The 22,721-nt window shown below is 36.9% G+C and overlaps 1 protein-coding gene across 5 annotated transcripts in view; it reads right to left on the reverse strand.

The window, feature by feature from the left end:
• Positions 1-22,721, reverse strand: part of KCNIP4 (potassium voltage-gated channel interacting protein 4) — a 407,041-nt gene that overhangs the window by 291,475 nt on the left and 92,845 nt on the right. The window contains exon 1 of one of the 5 annotated variants that reach the window (XM_027642610.1): positions 12,976-13,261. The exons of the other annotated variants lie outside the window; for them this stretch is intronic. Coding sequence (XP_027498411.1) covers positions 12,976-13,063 — 88 coding nt within the window. The 5' untranslated portion in view covers positions 13,064-13,261. Of the gene's footprint in view, positions 1-12,975; positions 13,262-22,721 lie in introns of those variants that run through there. 5 annotated transcript variants of the gene reach the window in all.

Consider the following 22,721-nt stretch of genomic DNA (forward strand, 5'->3'; position numbering starts at 1 on the left):
AAAAAGGAGCCTATGTGGAAGGTGACCTTCTGAGAAAAGGTATTCCAGCTCTGGTTGAGCTGAGGAAAGGGTATGACTGCTACAGAATTCTATTAAAAGCAGCTTATCATTGACTTCTGAAAGAGAGTTGTCCTGGCAACTTTGCTTTATACCAAGTCATGTGCTACTGCACTTATGCATTTGTATGCCTTTGACATATTTTCTTGACTGGACTTTTCAGGAATCCAGTGCTGGGATGCTAAGTCTTTAATCCTACATCATAAGACAGATACCAAGCTACTTAATTGTCCCAGAATGATTTCTGCTCCAGGACTGCAAGGCATCAAAGTACAGGCATCAGTTTTATCCATATTTTCTTAGACTTCAGCAGAATGTAGGCACCAGAGTCCCAATGTATTCACCCATGAGCAGAAACAACTTGTCCTTGCCAGGGAATTGGTGGTGAAACAAATATCTCAAACAGTTTTGCATTCTATCTAGTCAACCATGCCTTTTTTTAGAATGACAGGTCTTAATGATTGCCAGTAGCATCCGTGGAAGAATCTTTTCAAGACATTATTGTGTCTCCCAAAGTACCGGACCAAGAGATTCATTCCTCATACTGTGTTTACAAGAAATTCAAAGTGGCTTACATGGATATGCTATGCATTGGTAATGTGTTTTAATACCTTGTTATTCCAGGAGAAAGCAGAGAGAAAAGGTTAAAAAAAAAAACCAAGAGCTTTAAATTCGTTTAAACAAATGAGTGGCAGGCAGCAGACTGGATGTAAGGAAAACACTGATCTCTTGAGGCAGATCTTGTGGCATTAGTTCCCAGCAGGATGTATATGATCTCTTGATTTTAATTCAGTATTTTTAGGAGACAGTGTTAGTTTCACTGTGCTCTCTGTTAGCTGGAACTCTTGACAAGGTGACAGCAATACAAAAAGATGATTTATTAATTAGGATTTCCAGATAGGTTAAAAGGAAAAAAAAAAAAGGACAAAGGCAGGAAATGAAGTAGTAGTAACTGAGTCACTGGTAGTAACATCACATCAGAGGAAAGTTACAATGAAGGAGTCCCTAGGAGGTAAATGCTGAATGTCCAAATGTTCAACAAATTCATAAGTATTCAGAAAAAGAGGATTAATACTGAAGGTAGTAAAATCCATTTATGATATTCTGTGAAGAGTTAGTGGATGAGCTGCAGAAGTATCACATGGAATTGAGTGACTGGGATGAAGTGATCAAAGATAGAAGGCAGATGAAACAACACAGACAACTTAATATGAGGCAGATAGGAAAACCAACTCTATCTCACACCACAGGGTACTGAAAAATGGACACATATTCTCGTAATTCTTACTTCTAAGAAAACATTAGCTTAGCAGCACTTCCAGAAAAAAAAATGCAAACAAAATGTTTTTAAGACTATAAAAGTGTAAAAAGAATTGACAAGAAATCATACAGAACTGTTAAAATAGGGGGACTGCACATTTTTGAGTACAAGATGATCTGGAATTTCTAGACTAAAAAGTATTTAGCAGAAAGGAGCAAAAGACAAAGCACTTAACTGTACACTGGTGTCTGCGCCACCTGAAAAAAAACATTGTGAAGTTCAAGAGAAATAATTTTAAATCCTTGTATATAGTATTAATTTTGCCAGTTCAAACCTATCCCAGAAAGAGCCAAAATAAGTGATGCTTAAGTGGACAGAGATAATTCAGTTAATTTCGGAAAATCTAAGATGAGCCTTACTTCACCTCCTAACTACTGACCTTCAGCAGTGCCTCCTAAACCATATTCCATCTGCAGGGAGCTGTAAATTCAGTGTCTTCCATACTGCTTCAGCATATGAGTAGGCAGAAACAGGAAGCAGGATATATTAACAATATATTCCACCAGTCATCACCTTCCCCGTGCCCTATAGACACAATTATATGTGTCTGAAGGCTTTTTCCTTCAAATTTGGCTCCTCTATGCTCCACACTGCTAAAGCACCAGCATTACACATCCCCTCTCACAGCTCCCAGATCCACAGGCACAGCATGATATGTACTTCATGTTTTCAATTCACTACTTCTGTCTCTCACCCTTTGCCCTGTCAGGCTTTAAAGATTTTAAAGCCAATGCACCTCCAGGTAGGTACAGATGTAGTTACAGTACTCAGTCTATGCCTCATCCCCTGGTGTACCCTTTGGTAGTATTTTTCAAGTAGTTGTGGTGCAATACTGCTTTGGGACTCCAGACCTAGATGCAGATTTGATACGGATTACCTAAATGTAAAAAAGTTAGCAGTACAGAATATAAACTAAAATGTTGCATTGCTTGGAAAGAACAGTATTTAGGAAAAAAAAGTCTCAAACAACTTTTTATGTGGTTGTTTGTACACTCATACATACAATGCCACAGTATGCATTTATCTTAAAGGTTAGCTATAACAGAATGAAAAATCGAAGTTTCCTTACTTTGATCAGTAACAATACAGCTAAAATTGCATAAATACATGTATTTAATATTCTTATGATATTGAAGTAAACAGTCAGCACAAAAGCACTGAAAATTGTAGATACTCTATTTTCTGTAATAATGATTCCTTCCCTCTTTACTGTTGAAATCTACCTGGTAGATAGCCAATAAGAGTATTAATAATAATTTTTAGAAAAGATAGACACAGATAGCAAGTTGCCTATTTACAGGTGGAACTTCCTATGCATCAGTTTCTGCCCGTTGCCTCTTGTCCCATTGCTTGGCACCATCGAGAAGAGCCTGGCTCCATCCTCTTGACACCTTCCCTTCAGATACTTATGGACATTGATTGAGTCCCCTCTCAGTCGTCTCTTCTTGAGACTGCACAAGCCCAGTTCCCTCAGCCTGTACTCATAAGAGAAGTGTTCTAATCCCTTAATCATTTTTGTTGCCCTCCACTGGACCCACTCCAGGATATTTAGGATATTTCTACTGCTTTTTGAAGGGCAGTTTTCCCTGATGAAAATTAATATTTTTTTGCTATATGGTACAATTTAATTGATAAAAACATTTTGGCAGACTAGTTGGGAAAGAACTGGCCTTAGTCCTACACCGACTCAACAGGATGACATTTCAATTACTGACACAGTACGATACTATACAGACAACAGGTGGGTAATTTAATAGATCAGTCCAGAACTTCCTGTAAGCAATACATACAATCCAATTAAGTTTCTCACAATAGACTACAGCAGTTATTTGAGGAACATCAACCACTTCATCTGGTAAGTCTTCACAGGGGAAGGAATGCCCTACTGTTTCTATTCACATCTGTCACTCCACATTAAAGTTTCAGAGCACTGTGAACGTGGACATTGGGTATGTTGCAGCACTGAATTCACCTGTGTGTGGCAAGAAGGAGAGAGCCTGAACAGCAATGAAATTCCCAAAACCTGCAGTCAGGGTAACAGATGCATCAAACTGAAGGGGAGCAGTGACTGCCAGCCACTGTCAGCATTTCTGTCTTCCCTGACCTGGATTTCAGTTACTGTTGTAACACTGTAAACTCAAAAACCAATCCATTTTTGAAGAAATAAATATTTCTACTCTGTATTTTAGAAAAAATTTGCCTTCAATCTTACAGCTTTAGAGTTCTGAGAGTTAAGACATGACACCACTCTGTCCTCTATCTATTTCTCTCAGCCTAAACTCTTCATGAGGACAGATTTGCCTGTAGCTTTATATCAAGGATGATCTGGTGCACAATAAAATAGATGTATCAGTGCCTGTGCATATATGCATGTTTTTATATACCAGTGTCGATCATGCTCTTCTTTGCCCTCTCTCCTTGCCCTCACTCTAGGTTTTCCTTAATTTTTTATTTTATATTTTCCCTTCTCTTTGATATTAATTTGCATCTAATTTTCTTTGTTTGGTTACACTTTTAAAAGTTATTAGCTGACTAAAGAAATTAAAATTTTTTTCATCCTCACTAAAATGCCCTGATGCCTTTTCAGGGATCCTCAGGAGCTGTGCATACAGGCTACTCAGAGAAGTTAATTATTAATTAATCAATCAGTAAGGTGGAATAGTTAAGATTAATTCAGGCTCTGTTGAGACCCTCTCATTTAGAATTAAAATAAAATTTGGTTTAATTTCCTAGAGAAATGAATTATGCTAAAATAAAAAATGTCACTTCAGTTCTGATTCTTCTGCAATGTAGCAGTTTTACTTAATTTGAATTAAAACTGCACATGAAGACAATTCCTTAGGTTTCCCTTATGTTGTAATTCCTTTCCTGAACTGATAATGAAAGAAGCTTACAAAACTTGTGTTAGGCTGCAGAACAGCAATTCCAAAGCAGCTCACTGTTGGTGTTTAATATTTTTTTGTCTGGAAAAAAATGTATCATATTTTGGGAAAACTGACTAAATGTATATGATGATTACAGCAATCAAGTAGTTTCAGATGCATTTTCTACAGAAAGTTCTACAGATTTTACTATTGTGGATTAGGCATTATAGTTAGGGAATTAGATGGTTAGACATATCTGACGTGAGATGCTGAGCATGAGAGTATTTAAAACTTGCAAGTGAAAATGAAAATTGTACAAAAGAGCAATTTGTTTAAAACTGGGTGTACTTACACCGTTCGAATATATATATTTATAAAGGTAAAAATCATAACTTTTACATAAGCCAAGATAATCTAAATCATCAACATCAGTTGATCATCAACAATAGTTGTTCATGTCAGTTACTATGTGCATTCTACTTGATTAAAAATGAACGCAATTTTTATTGCCCCACACTGGATGCATCTGAGTGTGTTTGCCAGCACCACGTTTGACCAACAACTCTTCTCTCTCAAGTGCTACAGAAACCAGAGCCCCCAGGTCGCATCATGTCCTTGTCCCAAGGCACTGATCTGAGGGAAAACTGTGACCTGGGATTTTTAAAGAAATTCTTCTTCAACATAATAAAATGCGGCCATTAGACTGAAGAATCTACAGACAAACTTTTGAAGAGTAAATGACAAAAAAGCCTAATTCCTATTTACAAAGTTGACTAAAGAATCTATTTTGTGCTGACCTCTACAAATACTACCATAAAACAAATATAAGCAATCAACTGTCTCTTATTTTTCCTGAAATTAAATTAAGTTTATCACGGCTGTCATAGAAAGGTCTGCACAGCAAAGATTCTAAATGTTGTTTGATTTTATTCACCTGCCTCATAAAAGGTATTTAAAAAATAACAAATCTGCCAAATAAAAGCAAACTAACAAAATTTAGTACCTCATTTCAGACTTATTCAGTCTGATGAAAATAGATTTTTTTCTCCCCATCCCAGACATTTTTGATTTATATTTAAAACTGATCACACTGCCTAGGTGGACTCTATAAAAAGTTTAAGAGGGTAAATAAAAACATTACCAGTTTTAAAAGCCAATTTGACACACAAACAATAATACTGTATATGCTTATGTATTCTGAAGACACAGTAATGACAAAACTTAGTTTATAAGTTTATGGTATCAATATTATTTGGAATAGAACTTCCAAAGAAGAACTAGTGACATGGTAGAGTTCAAAACTGAAGAACCCTAACAATATGCAACGTATGTTGTATGTTCAAAATGTTCCACATTAGCGGAAAACCCCAGTAACAGGGTCCCTTGGAATACCTGCTGTACCTTTAAAAAAAAAGAGTTTACAAAATAAACTTGTCTTTAATTTTTTGCAGTATTTCAGTGTGGTGATCCCCCTAGGTCCAACTGTACACATACTTGCATCATCTACAGACTTCAGTTAAAAATTTAAAGAGGTAAATTAGCACTCAAAAAAACCAGAAAATAAAGGTAGTATCTTAGTCAATGTTTAGAAAAATCAATTGATCCAATTTCAACAGCTTTATGCAGTGAAAAGTTCGGGAGTTCCATTCCAGATAGTTTTTAATTTGTTTGTTTTATTTTAAATTACTTCAAAAGTCAGTATTTCAACTTTGGAAATGAAAGAAATATTGGAGTGAATTGCTTTGTCTTCCCTGACAGGCTGTCATTATGAAGAGACAACAGGCAAATGAAGAGTTCATGCTAGTCAATATCTAAACCAATTCAGAGACACAAAAATCTACAAGTAGAATTTAAATTAATTGGGTTATACACAAAAATGATAAATGTTAAAAATGCACACAGTCTGAAAACACAGTAAAGCAAGGAATGACCACCACACCATACTTTCCATACCGGGAAAGAGAATCATGGGTGTGTGACAATCAGTGTCACTACATTATTGCACATAAAAACATGACTGCCGGTGTAACAGGGTATAAGGTTGGCTTTCATCACAGCCACACAGTGGTGTGAAGTCTTATCAGTTCTATCGTTTCCACTTAGCTGTATCAGAGCCAGTCACACAGAATAACTAGTTAAAGACTAAGCGCTGTTAGAACATAGTTCAGTGCCCACGTATTTCCAAATCAACATATCACTGTCATTTTCCAGATTGTTCACTTACTGTATATCCAAACATAGTATCATCTATCTCTAATGTTCTTACAGAATTCAAAAATTAAACTATTAAATAGGGAAAATATTTTCTGTTAATGTAGGTTCACATTTAAGACAGCCCTTCTGGACTGCTGAATATTAACATGTGGTTATCCCAGTTTGGAAGAGACTGCCATTCATGAAACAAACAGAATATATACTATTACTGCAGCCATTAAATGTACATGCATATATTGTCATATTCAGCTGAATTACATTGTCATGGTTTCTCATTTTTATCCATAGCTTACATCCCTTAACTGTCACAAATAAAACTACGAAGTAGATCCAAAAATACAGGGGTTTTAAAGCCTCCACCTAAATGACAAGTTATTATCACTGCTTCTGATAGGATGCATCCTAACCCTAGTTGGGCCTTCAATAGAAAGTCGCTATAAAGGAATAAAAACTTAACCAAAAAACCAGTTTGTATTTTTTTCAGTTTGCATCCAAATTTCTAAGTATACCCTACTCCTTGCTGCTTCTATACTCCAAGGTACTCTGTACAACAGTCAAAGGAAAAGTACATACACAGTTAAGAACTGCATTATATTGCATAAGTCTGGAACATTCATAATGCTGTCATTTCCTAACATGTTGTGTGCACAATTTGGTAACTTTCTAAGAGTTCCTTTAAGAGTATCTTTAAACATAATATTAAGTACTGTGTCCTACGTACAGCTGAAGTTTTAATATTATCTTTATAAATCACATCAGTAGTTGGGTCTCTCTTAAGAACATTACAAAACTAAGGACTTCCAAAGGGAAGATGATTAAGGATAACTACAGGATGCTTTCCACTGTGTCATTTGCAAAAGAAGTTGAACTGTATCTTACATTATAATTAAGATTCAGATTTGGAATGAGAATAAATGAGAGAATAAAAACTCAGTCTTTTGAAAAGAAATGGTTTGCAGCATGGTAACTTAGCCTGTCCATTTCCTATTAACATACCACATGAAGCCTTAAGACTTCAATGCAGACTCATTCAGAAGGATTTGGAAAAAACCTTTTTAAAATAGGCTATATGATGGACTTAATGTCTTAAAAATATGGAACGTTTGAGAAAAATATTTAAACATATTCAGGGGAATATATTTAAGGATTAGGGTACTGCCTTTAGATCCCCTACTTCAAGATATTCTTCTACCCACATAATTTTCCACTACCTCTTCATGTTTCTGTGAAGTCCAGTCTATTTGCCACATGCAAGATTATAAAACTTAAAGTTGAAACATTTTGCACAGTACTGAGTTGCAAATCGGGAAGAGCAAAGGCAGTCTATGTAGGTCCTTTTCTGAAGAGGGGAAAGTTTATATTTTTTTTGAGTGTTTAACTGCAATTCATTATCATATATTTTCTAACTACTTAAAATCTGAGCAATTTTCTACAAAATTTGTTGAAAGTTCACAGTAGGTCTGCAGGTGCAGCATGAGAGGTATATAGGTAGAACTGGGGGTTTTGTGTGAATAAAGGAAATATTTATAATCTGCTCCAGCTTGAAGCAGAATGCAGCATAAGTACATTAAGTTAAGGCATTCTCAGCTTTTCCCAGCATTTATTTAAAGCTAACGGCTGCTAAATTCAATACATCTTTGGTATTCTGTCTCAGAATACTGTCTATAGTACAATCTATTTCTAAACAAAAGCCTATAGGAGTGATAATACATACAGGGGTAGGATAATATAAAAAAAAGGCATTTTCAAAAGCCAGGTACTTAACCATGCAAAAAACTAAAAATCCTAGCAACATTACAAGAGGACTCAGGCAAAATTCAACTAACATATCTGCCAATTTAGTTTGGGGAATTTTTTTTTTTGTTTGCTTGGGTTTTTTTCAGATATTTTTCTCTCAATGTTTGCTATTTTACACTTAGCATCTCTATCAGCTATATTAACTAGCAGTATGAAGCCTACTTAAAATCCAACTTTGCCAACATTCACTGTCACCACACCCTTCCACTGAAGTGATTTCTCTGAGGTAGACTAATACCAAGACAGCATCAGCAGTTTTCAATGCTAATCAGTAAACTGAGCAAGCATAAAGTACAATGCAGAACTTCAAATGAAATCTTGATTGGTTTCTTTGAAATTAATGAGGCTTTATTCCCTAAACGGAACATGACAAAGACATCAGTCTTGCACATTAGAACCTGTAAAATTACATATAGAGAACACTGCATCTCTTTACATGAAAAATTTCTGAAACCCGAGAGGTTCAAACTACTTTGTAGGCAATAGCCAAGAGACACAAACCTAAAATCTGGAACTCTTTCCTATTAAAAATAAATGAAAAAAAAGACTAATTAGGTTCACGAACATTACTGATTTAGTATTAAAAAAAGGAAATATTTCAGCAATACAAAAAAGGCATTTAGAAACATATTAAACCCATGTTTGCCCATGAATATTGGCATTTTATCTGGTCCGTGACATCTTCAAGTCACAGAGTCCTTTCAAAATAATTTTAGTTTATATCCTATTTGCATAAAAAGAGGAACATCATCTTCATCTACTCTTTGTCTCATGTTGTTTAAGATTATTTTGATATTTTGGATTATTTTTCTATTTTAATTTATTCTACTTCTCATATTATTTTCCGTACAAGTTAATGGAATACTATTAACCTGCATTCAAAAATGGTAATTCCTCTTGGAATTATGAAGGAGCAGCCCCTGAAAGCATTTATTGTAAGCTGCTATCCCAAACAGTCTTAGACTTTAGGCAGCGATAGGCACAAGAAATAGAACAGTCAGAGGAGCACAGTTGTGAGGCCTCCCACACCTTCAAATCTATGCTCAGATGATGTATTCGTCTTGACAGTAGGCCTGAAAATATTTCTGTGCACAAACAGGCAAAGACTAGAGACTAGAGATTACCTTTGGTAACCTGATTTATCAAAGAGCATGCCATCAAAAAGTATATCCCCCATTGACAATTAGATTTGGTTTAACCTAAGAAAAATCTCAAGCCTGTGATTGGTGTTACTTCACACGTCATCAATCTCAAGATCTAAAAACACATAAACAAAAAGCCCCAGAAAACCCCACATCAATCCATGGTTTAAGCTACAAAAACCCAGAAGAGTGAGATTACTTCAGTTATTTAGAGAGTTCAATTCCACAGGCAGAGTTGTTCTCCTCTTCCTTCTTTCTTTGTATACTTACATGCTAACTGGGAATTTGATTCTGTCCTGTAAAACCTGGCTTCCTTTTTAATATTTAAAATCTTACATCAGACATTTAATATAAACATGCCTGAAAAGGACATACTTGTGAAAATTTACCACTGAAGTCAATGACAGTTTTTGTTCTATCATCTCTTTAATCCCCGTACTTTATCAGTTGTTAAGATGACAGTTCAGAAAAACTTCCTAGCCATTGCTCTGAAATCACATTTTCTCCATTTTAAAATAACCTGTGATCTATTTCTTGATCTCACAATGATTTATCTAGTTATTTATAATATGCAAATCCGCACTGCATCCAAAAACTAAAGCATTCTCTAGAGCTGCGCTAAGTTCTTTACGACGGTGTTTCACAGACCAGGTACTTCCAGCACATGTCAAAAGACAGAAGGCAATAAAGTAGGAATTGGAATGACATTGGAAAAAACACCATCTTCAAGCATTTTAGGGAGTTTTTTTCCCTTGTGGAAACACATCAACAATACATAGCAGAAATCATGGAAAATTAAAAACTTTCTTCAAAAGACTTTCTTTTCACTACATTTCACTACATTTTGCAGTCAATCATAGTAACTTGTAAAAAAAAAATCTGATAGAGAACTGGATGTATTCAGGCAGAGACTGCCATTTAAAAACCATTGTAAAGATTTATGCAGCATTTACCTTCAAGGAAGGGGGTAGTTCCATTAATATTGGTTCCAGCTGACTTGACTATTAAGTACAAGTCCACGCTTATGTACTAGCACAGACAGCTATATGAGATCATTTTTATTTTAAACATTGAGATTTACCACAGAACAGATCCGTTGTGTTATAAATGATTGTTATGAAACACAAGCTATAAAACCAGTAAGCAACAGCAACTCTTTAGCTGGGCCCATAGCCAGTAAACCCAGTCTCCCTTCTATATCACTTTCTCTTGTTTTCTGATCAGCGTAATCATGCCAACTGCAGCAAAGCTTGTACCCATCTGTAGATGGCTACCCATACAGAAAGGAAGGGTATGTATTTGTATTAGATTCAGTGCAAGTGCTTTCAAGATTGTGTGGTTATAAACTATGAAGTACAATTTAAACATTCAGGAACACCTGAAAAAGAAACTTGAGGCTAAATCATATCAACAAGGAAGTTAAATTATGTTCATCATTGTGCTCCTTAGTAAACATTTACACTTTGAAAATAATTGGTCACTTGAGTGAGAAGATTGCCTGCTTTTAAAAAGTTAAATAAGCACACTGCTTTGTTTCTGATAGCTACCCTAAATTTTTGAATGCTCAAGATAGAAATAGAGTAACTTTTGTATACAAATTAAAGTACAACTTTCTAACACTTTCAACTAGGCTTTCTCATTCATCTTCATTAATTATAACTAATTATCAGCAGAATGAATTATGCATTAGATTTTTCAGGGGGAACAGTAACTAGTATTGCAACAGTTGAGGTTAATGAGTAGGACTGGGCTATGCAAGAGCTTAACAGTGGTGCTCTACCTCTCCTGGCATTTCAATTATTATCACATAATCTTGATCTTCTTTGCTACACCATTTGAACATGAGGAAGTCTATTAACCTAATAAGAGTAGTAATACAACATTACCTCTAGTAAAAACAAACTGGAGATTTCTTAGGAAGAGTCTCAGGTCTTAAAAGTTCCTAAGAGTGGGGGATTTTTGCTTGCTTGTTTGCTTTAAGGAAATATGTTTGAGGCCACTCCACTTGGTTTTCCAGTAATTTATCACTGAAAATGTGCTGCTTAATTATAAACAAAAGAACTTCTTTTAGTGGTAGCATAAGAATCACTATCCACAGAAATTCTTGAAAATGGTTTTGAATTGTGAGCTTCAAAAGCTTGCAGCACAAATGTCAGTCTGAAAAGTAGCATAATGTGTGCATGATATCACTAGATAGGAAAGGAGAAGCTTGGATGACTTTGTGAAAAAGAGTATGGGTATGAATTTCTAACATAGCTTGCTTCTTGCATCATGTATTATTTAATTTCCACAGCAACTCACAGGAACAAGAAGCCAGTACTTTCAGAGAAATCTGAATTGATGCAATTCACAAAAGACAAACTATGATAGACTAATAGTGGTACAGAAAATAAAGGCAAGGAAATTCTATGTTACCAGACACTCAGAGTTACTAAAAAGCTGTGTCAGATTGCCCTAAGTTACAAGCATCCTATAAAGTACTCATTGTCAACGTCTGTGCCACAACCTTTATAGCATTGTAACCTCAAATCTGATAAATTGCATGCATCAATACTTCAAATTATTCATGAAGAGTCAACTTTGCTCTCAAATTTTTTCAGCAGTGTCTAAACAAAAAACCCAAATAACCAGCCCACCACCCCAAACAAACGAAATCAAAAAAGCAAGCAACAAAATGCCATCAGTTGAAACTTTCAGAAGCAAAATAAACGGCTTTTAATTCTCAAGAATCATGTTAGTATAATTGGATATTATCTGCTGATGATGGAATTGCACCTTTATAAGGGAAAAAAGTAACTGATGTCTAGAAAGAACTACAATTATATTTCATAAACACAGAATGACATCATGTAAGCTATCATATTTGTCAGCTGTTGAGAACAGATATAGAAAATGCTGAATTGTGAGAAAAGCATACTTTCCAAAGGGCTAAGAAAACTACAGTGACTGTTCAGTCTGGCTTAGAAATCTTATCTGGTACTGTACAATTTGTTCAAGGTTACAAAAAAAAATTACCTAAGTAAAGTTGACAACCACTATTTTTCAAATTCTTTAAGGGCACAAAAGCACAAGTGTTATTTAAAGTTTACAGCAAGCTATTATAACATCGTATTGACAGTTTGCAGCTGATTTACATCTTTAGATAAGCAAAACCATGCCTCTGAAAAAATGAATGCAGTCTGCTTGTCAAAGTAAATCAGCCCAAGAAAGAGTGAAATAGAAAGCATAAGATGCCGACTGTTTGGTTTCCCACAAAAAGATTCATCCTTTCTGACCAACATGTGGCTTCTCTGCATTACCTTTAACATGTACAAGTGGACAGGTGAAAGCACGCACACTCACACCCCAATTTGGGTTCATGTGTGTAAATGCTTAGAGAATGTCACACCGTCTAAACACTGTAACATAAGTCTATGCTGTTTTCATTATGCTCTGCCACAAAACACTTCACAGATCTTTTATTACTATTTACAAGATGAAATGAATGACAATATAAAACAACGACATCTCCACATTATCCTTAGGCAATTCTCTTGTTATCATGCTGCACAGCTCGACTACAGAGAAAAACAGTCATTACCTGTGTGAAGAGAACCTGTGATTAGCCTGAGAAGGTACTGAGCAAATTTCAATATTTCCCGCTTACACCGCTTCCTACAGCCACTCATCTTAGGCAACGGGGTATTCCTCTGAGGAGAGCCTGAAGACTTTGCCAATAAAGGGAACAGTTTCTGCCAGCAAACTTCTGGGGGCAGTTCACAGCTTCCTCACGGCCGAGCAGGCTCCCGCCGATCTACCTTGCGTGGCTGCGAAAGGGACCCCCGCGGCAGCCAGCGGTGCGGGGCGCGGGCGCTGCCACGGCTCGGCTCGGCTCTGCTACGCAGGGCACAGCCCGGTGGAGGCACAGCACAGCCCGGTGGAGGCACCTCCGCGGCCACCGGCGCCCTGGGGGCGGCCGGACCCGCGGCAGGCGCTGCCCGCGGGCGGCTCTGCGGGCGCGCAGCCCGGCGGGCGGGGCGGGGCCGCTGTCCGCGCCGCGCAGGCACACACAGCCCCGCACACACGGCCCCGCACACACGGCCCCGCACACACGGCCCCGCACACACAGTCCCACGCCCCGGGAACGGCCCCGCTCGGCGCTGCCCTCCGCCCGCGATCAGCAGGCGGGCAGGTGGGAGGCAGCCGGGACACGGCATTCCTCCATTTCCACGCTGCGGAGCGGAGCGAAACCCACCCGGCAGCAGCGCCCCGCCCGGTCCGGCGGCGCCAGGTGCCGAACGGCGCGGCCGAGGGGACGGTCCTGCCCCGTCTCACCTGCGGGAATGTAATCGAGTTGTGAACTGGCGGGGACGCCCCACCGCCTTCTCTCTGCATGTCGGCCTGAGGCCTCGTAGCCTGCTTGAAGGTCATGGAAACCCTAGGCCACCGCACACCTGCACAGAAGGAATAAAGAAGCAGGAGCCCAAGTGGTACCTCTGTACGGCTGCTGACCTGTGACAGGATGGAGACTGGCTCTGGCATAGTTAACATTTTGTGCTTAGGATCCTTCCAAGAAACTGTCTTTAGGAAGCTAGCTACATTCCTTACTCTTCTGTTATAAATTCATTATTTTCTGTCTTGCTTGAGAAGTGTGTCTGGTTAATAAAAATCATCTGCTGTAGTCTTCATTCATGACCACAGAACCCAAAGAATATGTTTTCATTTCCCTTGGAGTGCTTTCCTGCACTACATAAACATGGAGAGCAGCTCTATTGCATTAGAGGGTGATGCAATATGTTATGCCTAATACAGTTAAAAAAAGACAAGCCATTAAGAAAAGCTTAACAGAAGAAAATCACTGTCTTATCTAATTTCAGTGACAGCGTTGACCATAAAACATTTTGGTGAATGCCTTAAAAAAATTACCATAAACACAAATGCACATCTTCAAGCTATTGTCTATATTATGCAGCGACCAGAGATAAATACATTATAGGCACAATACATCAAAGCATTAGTTGCAGTTAGATGACACAGTTTCTGTGTCTGCTATCTAAAGCACAAGCATGCTGTCTTATGCTTCCAGTGAGGCTACACAGATAATTGAAAGAACCAAAATGAAATAGCTCACAGAAGCCCCCAGGTTACTTCGACACAACGATTAGTCCAAGAAGGATCTGGGCAAATTTCAGTGTTTCATTTTTGCACTACTTCCTACAGCCACTCATCTTAAGCAGGAGCTAATTTCTTGGCCAAGTTTTTCTGAAAAAACACAGAAGAGTTTGGGGAAAAAAACCAAATGAAACACCAAAACACAACAAACTCCATCAAGTTCTGAGGCATTGGAGATGGCAGTGTGCCTTACTTCTGAACTTCTCTGGTCTCTCACAGGGAAATTCCTTAAATAGAGGTGAAGAGATACTGAAAACATAAGTTTGTATCTCTTTAGAAGAGGTCAGAAGAAGCCAATACCAATGGTTCTCAGCTGGCATCCTTGACCTTCTTAATCCTTTGACATCTCCAATGGTTTTATAGAATCTTCCCTAGCAGCGATACCTCAAAATAAAGAACTGAAAATAACTGAAGCTTGAAGAATTGGAATATTGGTTTTCGAAAGCCATAAGAATGTGTCACCAAAACCATATTTTGCTGTTGTTCCTCCCCCCGCAAAAAAAACCACAAAAGCTTTACCAGTTTTGACACTGTTCATAAATCTTTTACATTTCAACACAGCAATAACAGTAATTTGAAGAGTTCATGAAAGGTTTTTGAGTAGTGTCACCAAGATACTTTTAACAAACAGCACAGTATTCTGATAGCATTGTATATGAATCTAGCTCCCAATATTTCTCTGCTCAGTAGAAAAGGCTGACTAAGACTAAAGTTTTTTTGCCCCAAATCAACATAGCAGATTAGGGAAAAGGGGTAGGAAAACTGTAATAAAACCACCATGGTTCTTGACAAATAGAGTGAAATAGTACGAAGGAAAGCTGGGGAATATCAACTTCTGTATATTGGTAGTATACCTTTTTTATTTTTTTTAATTGATGGGATACACTAAAATCTTCAGTCAGAACCAGTCTCTTTGCAGTGAAGTATATAAATACTTCTTATATCTGTAAGCTAGGTCCCTCCCTTATAATTCATAATCCACAGATCTGAACTAAAACCTATTAAAAAAAGATCCTAATAATGTCATAGGGATCTGGATCTGTTCCTAGAAGTTATGAATTTGGAATCAGGTACTTAGAAATTAGGGTTTAAAAACCACTATTTCAAGTACAAGGAAGAGGAGTAAAACACATGCATACAAAACAAAAGGTTTTTTCAGACATTAGGAAAAGTTAAATGGAAGGAAAAAATAAAAGTTGTTTGTAAACTGGATTTTCAAATTGTTTCACCCAGTCCAGCTCACAGGCTTCCAGAATAATACAAAACACAAAAATATTTTGGTTTTGAATACTTGGCAGAAATGAAATGACTAGGGAGGAAACATATGCAGTTTTTGTCCAAGACTGTCCACAACAGCAGTCCAGCTCAAAAGCAAAATGGAAACATTTCCCTGAATGTGCAGAGGATACTATAGAGCAGTCAAAACAAATTTATTGATAATAATAAAATATTGTCTTTCTTCCAGGGTTTCTACAAAAAGCTATGAGAAAAATCTTAAAAACCTCTGTCACCATGGCAAGAAAACAGTGCGAAACCATAAATTTATGAAATCAAATTCTATTCAATCCATAGATGAAATTCCACGTGCATTTTTATAACTTCAGTTCTCAGCACTCTCACTAGTCTATGCGCCAGGCAAACCTGTTGGCAACTGAAGTGCATCCTAACCATATTCAGAGGTGGGTATACACTGATATAGCTTTAGTATAAAACTACAGAAGAAAAACTATACAAATCTTGTAGTTCAGAGCTGGTCAGTATTAGCAGGTAAGTAAAAATGTCAAAGACTCAAATTCCAAAAAGCACAGTATAATGGCTTAGAGAGAGAAAAAAAAAATCAATCACAAATATTTGATGAGAAGAAACTCTTGGAATAAGGATGACAGTCCATACCAAATATAAATTTGGTAGTCTGGGAATAAAAAAAATAGCAGTACAAGCTGAAGTGACATATACAGAGAACAATTTCATTGACTTCTTGCAGGCAATTTGCCTTGTATACCTCTTTCATTTGTACACATTCCTCTGACTTCAAAGAGCAAAATTTCCTCCTGAATTAGCCTTTGCTATTGATTAAGAGCAAATTGAAATCTTTTAACAAAAATCAACTCAATTAAATGCTTCAACCTCATCAGAAAAGGTAACCACAGGAAGTCAAGCAGGAGCACAGGAAACCTGTATACAGTTTCCTCGATTTTGACTCCAGAGGCTTTCGTAACGCACATACTGAATTCTACAACTGAACATTTTTATCACAGGATTTCTAACCTTCTTATTTAAAAGAACAGCAACAATATTTACAACCTAAGCGCATAGCAAGCAATAACAGATGGGCAGAAACAAACAGATGGGTGAACACAAGGTAACAGCAAGATGTTTACGATCAGCTTAATAAACAGCTGCCACAAGTAGATGACCATCATCAGTTCTCCTTTCAGTTGCTCCCTGCCTATCCTACAAGTAACGGTCCTCCTAAACCACACAATCCCTAATGTATTTATTTTAAAAGTTCTCTGGACTTTTACTTCTTGACTCAACAGTACTGTGCACTGAGGTGTCCAAAGTTCACCATCATTATTCAAGTGGATGCAGCAGGATTAGAGTCATTCATCACAGAAGTCACTGGAAACTGCAGAAGTAATTCCAAATTATTCATGATGCCTATGAAAGTATAAGCCACCACTTTTAGCCACAGCCAGTGAACAGCAACAAAAATTCTCTTGCACGTCATTTGCCCAAATTTAGTCTGGACATTAACACAGACCAGAGATGGTTATATGCTAGAATATGAGCTGGGGAAGCAAAGATGCAGGCATATGTTCCCTTCCTAACTGATCAGTAGTAACGTTGCTAGCTAAATTTACTTAGTTTAAAATGGTTATTCTTCTTTGCTGTCTGTCCTGAATGTTATGGTGACAGAAAGGAAAACAAAACTATTTCTTGCTTCATCCATTCCATTTTAAAACAGATGTCTACATGGGATGTGGATATGATTTTGTTCTGTCTTGTGGAAAAATAACTTCCACAGAGCCCAGGGGCCTGCCAGAGAGCAAGGGGACTGCCAACATCCCTGGTTATAAAGACAGACTTATTTACTTTCTTTATTTTTTTTAAATCCTTCATAATACAATTAAAACCTTCCTATCAGCCCAACTGTTACTTATCCAAAATGCATGCAATGTTTTTTAATGTATAACACAAAATAATACAAAATCTTTATCCTGGCCTATGCCACTGAAAATTAATACAGTCTTCCTGCTTTTGTCAATAGTTTTTAATTTCTCCTGAAAGTTTCCTAAGAATAATACCTTCAAACATCTCTGTTCCTGTGTTTAAAATAGGACCACAGAGAAATGACTGCTACCGCGTGCTGTTTGCTTAATATCAACAAATTATACATGTGCTCCATCCCAATAGCTAATACCTGCACAAAATAAATTACTTTCATTGCTGTTAGAGTTCCAGACTCTATAGGTTCAAACTTGATTTTCTATTACATTTATGGAGCTTAATAAAACATGGTGGCTTAGCTCACCAGAATATAAAATCTTTGACGAGTGTAACAGAAACACTTAACACGTTTGTGTCTCTTGTTCCTAACTTCCCTGTAACTAGCTGCTCTGTCAGAATGCCTTTTTTTACCTACTCAGTGTCCTTGAAGCTTACCCCAAGGATTAATTTTCACACAACACTCTAAGATGAAACTGCAGACAGTCAACTAGGAGCTACAGCTGCCTCAACCTCCCACATGGTCCACACTTGCCTAATTAAATATTCATCACTCCAGAATGCTGCAGTGTCAAACAGGAGCAACTTCCCAGCCTGACCTTCCTTAGCCAGCCAGAGGTTTGTGCTGGAGAGTAAACAAGACTGAGACTTACTTGCCGAAACATAACATGGCATAATGCAGTTTTCATGTTGCACATTAAGTTGTGTGCATGCACTGTAAAATTCTCACTGCAGAAACCAGAGTGCTATCTTGTAGTGTTCAATATATATTGAATACCTGTGAGCAAAGCTGCATGGGCAGCATTATCAATATACTTCCTGCAGAACACTAAAATATTTTCTTCCTTATTATACAGATCCTGTTTTAGATATATGGTCTATCTTACAACCTGAAAAGATAGTATTGCTGAGTATTCTCAAATAATTAAAAAAAAATTAAGATATGCTACTATCAATTATATAAGGGGTTTTTTTGGTGGCTTTGGATTCATATCTTATTTTCACATATGTCATTCATAAGAGAGTTGGGTTGTGCCTCCAAGACAACAGTTATTATAATTCATTTTAGTTGTACCAGATTCTGCAGTATTTATACCTATAGTTAATGGAAGAGAAAGCTGAACTGAAAAAATCGGAAGGAATCAGCCTCCCTGGTATAGAAACCTTAGCTGTAATAGTCTATAGGTTCCATAAATCTTCTGAGATTTGATATAACTAAAGCATATCCATATCCTGTCCATACGAAATAAATATACTGTAAAGCTTGCATTTTGACCCCAACACCTACATTAATCTGTTAAACAGAAAAATATCAGAAACTGACTGCAAACACCTTTCATTTATGCATACTAGGTTATGCAGCATTCTTAAGAGAATAGAATAGGCATTGCATCAAATAAGCTATGAGAATTTTTAAGTATAGTTACTATGTACAACTTAGGTCAGTAAGTAAAAATATTCGTAAGACTTATGTTTTCATCACATATATGTAGTGACATCTATGTATGTATACATATGAAATAAACATATAGTTTTAAAAAAGGTTGGCTTCATAGCTTCAGTAATTTATTCAGTCATCTATTGTAACTTCTTTGAGCACAACTTTTCCCATAAATTGTCAAAACTTAGGTTTCATCATCACAGTCAAGGGCTTCCCTACAGTTTTTTTTGGATTTTCTTTCCCCTTGCATTTTTGGTAGGCATGGATTGATGCCCGAACTAACCTAAAAATTAAGATTGAAAGGTTCATATCTTTAGGCCTTCACATCCTTAATCTGGCATGAATTGCAATGTATTTGAGTGAATATATTGCAGTTACTACGTCATGGAGGAGAAGGACAGAACCAGATGCTACAGCCCAAACAGTTCTACAACCTACATCTTGGTTGAAGCAATTTTGAAACAACTGTCCTTCATCCAAAATTTGATTATGTTAATTTTTACATATGAAATACTCGTATTGAGAGCAATTTAAATTATCACATTGCTAGGCCTGTGGTCTGTGTTTTCCCTCCTAGCAGGTTCCTGCAGATAAGGAGAAGAAAAAGTTTAACAGCATTCCTGTGGAATCCTTCAGTAATGCCTTTTGGGGAACACAAGCAGTTACTAGTCTACTCTAGATTTTCCAGAACAGATGTTATTGTAATACTGACCTATAGATCTTCTTCCCATAAAATAGAGTTGATGAGCTCTCATTTAACTCTGACATACAGAAAAATAATTTTAAATATACTTAGAATTGATCTGATCATATCTATGGTTTGATAAACCTGAGCTGAACCTTGCTCATGAGTAATAGGAAAGGTTTATATATGCTCAAAACTCTACCATTCTAAACTGAATAACAATTTTCTATTCTGCATGCTTATTTTCATCACAAGCAAATAAAAAACACATTCCAAAAATTGTTTTATCATAACCTCTGGTCAATTGGAAATTCATCTAGGCTACATGATATAGACTAAGCCTGAAAAAGCTGCCCAGTGTGTGCTTCAGGCAGGAAATGTTTATCAAGGATATGAATCAGAGGGTATCACAGCCATTAAGCATTGCTGGACCTGTAAAGGAAATATCTGAGTCTGCATTAGGGTCTTCAAATTTCATGTTTCATACAGTGGGTAGATTTTGATTGCCACATTCAATATCTGGGCAGTATCATGATTTGTTTTCCTACCTCCTACCACATATTCTTCTGCAGCCATATATATATATGACCATTTCTCTGGAAAGTATGGCCACAAGTACTTGGGGCTTCAGGCAAACCTCTCTCCTGTGTCCTTTTTACACCACTTTAAATCAGTCCCTAAAGACCAGAGATGGAAGGAGACAGAATCAAAGTAAATCTTGGAGATTAAAAGCAGGGAAAGGGAGCAACCAGGGTATTCAATATCAATGTGACCCACAGGCATCAGTGAAAGACAGAATTTTTTGACTCCCATCTGGAAACACTCAGTGGCAGGGCAAGTATTTGGGACCACGTGCTTGAGACCTCAGGAAACTAGAAATTGAGTATGAAATCATTGCAGTCTCCTAGCAACAACAGTCTAAGATGTGATCAAATAAAGGCCTTAAACATAAACAAAACATTTTCCAACTCTACAGCCTAAGGAAGTGAAGCAGTTTTATTATGAACTCAGCTCCTATAAAGTAAGAATTCAGTGATAATGATAATAACCTGTATATGGTGTAGGTGAGCAAAGGAAAACTTCATTAGTTGTCTGTAAAAAAATTTCTAACCCTGAAGCCTAGAACAAGAAGTTAACTGCAAGGCTGGTAATGAGCATTACTCCCAATGACTTGATAGATCAGTCCAAAGAACAATAATTTTGATATAATACACGCACATTACATAATCAGCACTGATACTCAGGAACTTAAAGATACGGAAGAATATCACTGCTTGTATCTCTCATTGTGAGGACAAGAAATACTTCTAGAAGAAAACAACTCCTGAACACCAGAAGAATAATGGTAAACTTTACAGGGTCTTATATGGTGGATATGAATATTGCTTCTGTTTAAGCCCTGCAGAAATTTCCTAGTTCACACTGCTCTGTGTGCCTTGATATAGATTTTCAGTCACTAAATAGAAATCATGTTTTATATTACATAAATTATGATTTCAGACTTTTCCCCATCAGAACAGGGCAGCTATCTCTACTGTAGAAACTGTATTAAAAATGGGAGATAAGCTCTTCAGTCAAAAAAAAAAAAAAAGCCATTAGAGTTATCTTATGCCCAAAGAATGAGACTTAAGGGAAAAAAATAAAAAACCCCAACAACCTTCTATGATTTCCAATCCACAGGTAACTTGTCAGGTATAAATATCTTAATTGCAAATATGCCCTTAGCAGTTTTGTTTAATAAAGGATTTATGGCATGTCATACTGTTTTCATTCCTGTCTTGATTAAACTAACCTCAAGTTTCTTTTAATAATGAAATTTTATGAGTCCTTCATATGATGCATCAGACAGAATTCAGATTAGTCACGTTTTAATAGCTTACCTCTTTTGTTTTCCACCTAATTAAAGAAAAAAAAAAGATGGAGATAAGTGGGTAATAGATGTTTTAAAACAGTTGATTTTTTTTCTGAAGGCAAAGCATTTCTGAAAAAACCCACAGGATTTCCTCACATCTTCAGTATATATTGATTTGGCTTCCTCAGGACCATTCCTTCTTTAAAGACACAAACCAAAGGGGGGAAAAAAACCCATATGAGTGGTTTGTGTGACTCTGCCTTGAAAGTGGTTTATAGAAGTAGAATAGTATCAATAGGAGGACAGCCTATTTCACAACATCCTACAAGTCTCAGGGAAGATAACAGTACTATGTAGCGAAGGATGATAACCCAAGCAAAATTACTCCTGAATGCCTCTAGTCATTAAGGCGTTGTACTATGAGATCTCATATCAATATGAACTGTTAGTATTCCTGCACTTAGAATAAAAACTTTTCTTTAGTTCTATTTATACTATTAATATTTTAAATAAGCTAAAAATAAGTTCATGGCTTTGTAAACACATAGATCAGGTATAGATGTATGACATGCTCCCTTCCTTGTCCATAGCAAGATTTCATGCATAACACCTTGTCTTACCACAAGAATCTGTTTGCAGTTTGCTCTCCTGTTTGTGACTTTTTACAAAAAGTTGTTCTCATGGTTTAACCACTTTCATCATATAGGGGCAGTGTCAACTTCTGAACTTGCTCAGCAGTATGAAAACAATTTCCCAGAACTGCACTAACTCTGACCTTGCAGTTCACACCAATCACCAGAGAATGGATACTTGTCCACAGACAAGAAGTAAATCAATTTTTACTTTAAATCATGCAAGATGTTCCTATGCCTGAAGTAGTTAAGGTGTCTGAATTGACAGAAACACACAGTTTCTACATCACTCCCTAGTTCTTAAAAGGTAAATTACTGGGCTGGGCCCTCCTCTGCC

The sequence above is a fragment of the Corapipo altera genome, unplaced genomic scaffold (assembly GCF_003945725.1).
Source record: "Corapipo altera isolate COAL_440 unplaced genomic scaffold, ASM394572v1 22, whole genome shotgun sequence".
NCBI lineage: Eukaryota > Metazoa > Chordata > Aves > Passeriformes > Pipridae > Corapipo > Corapipo altera.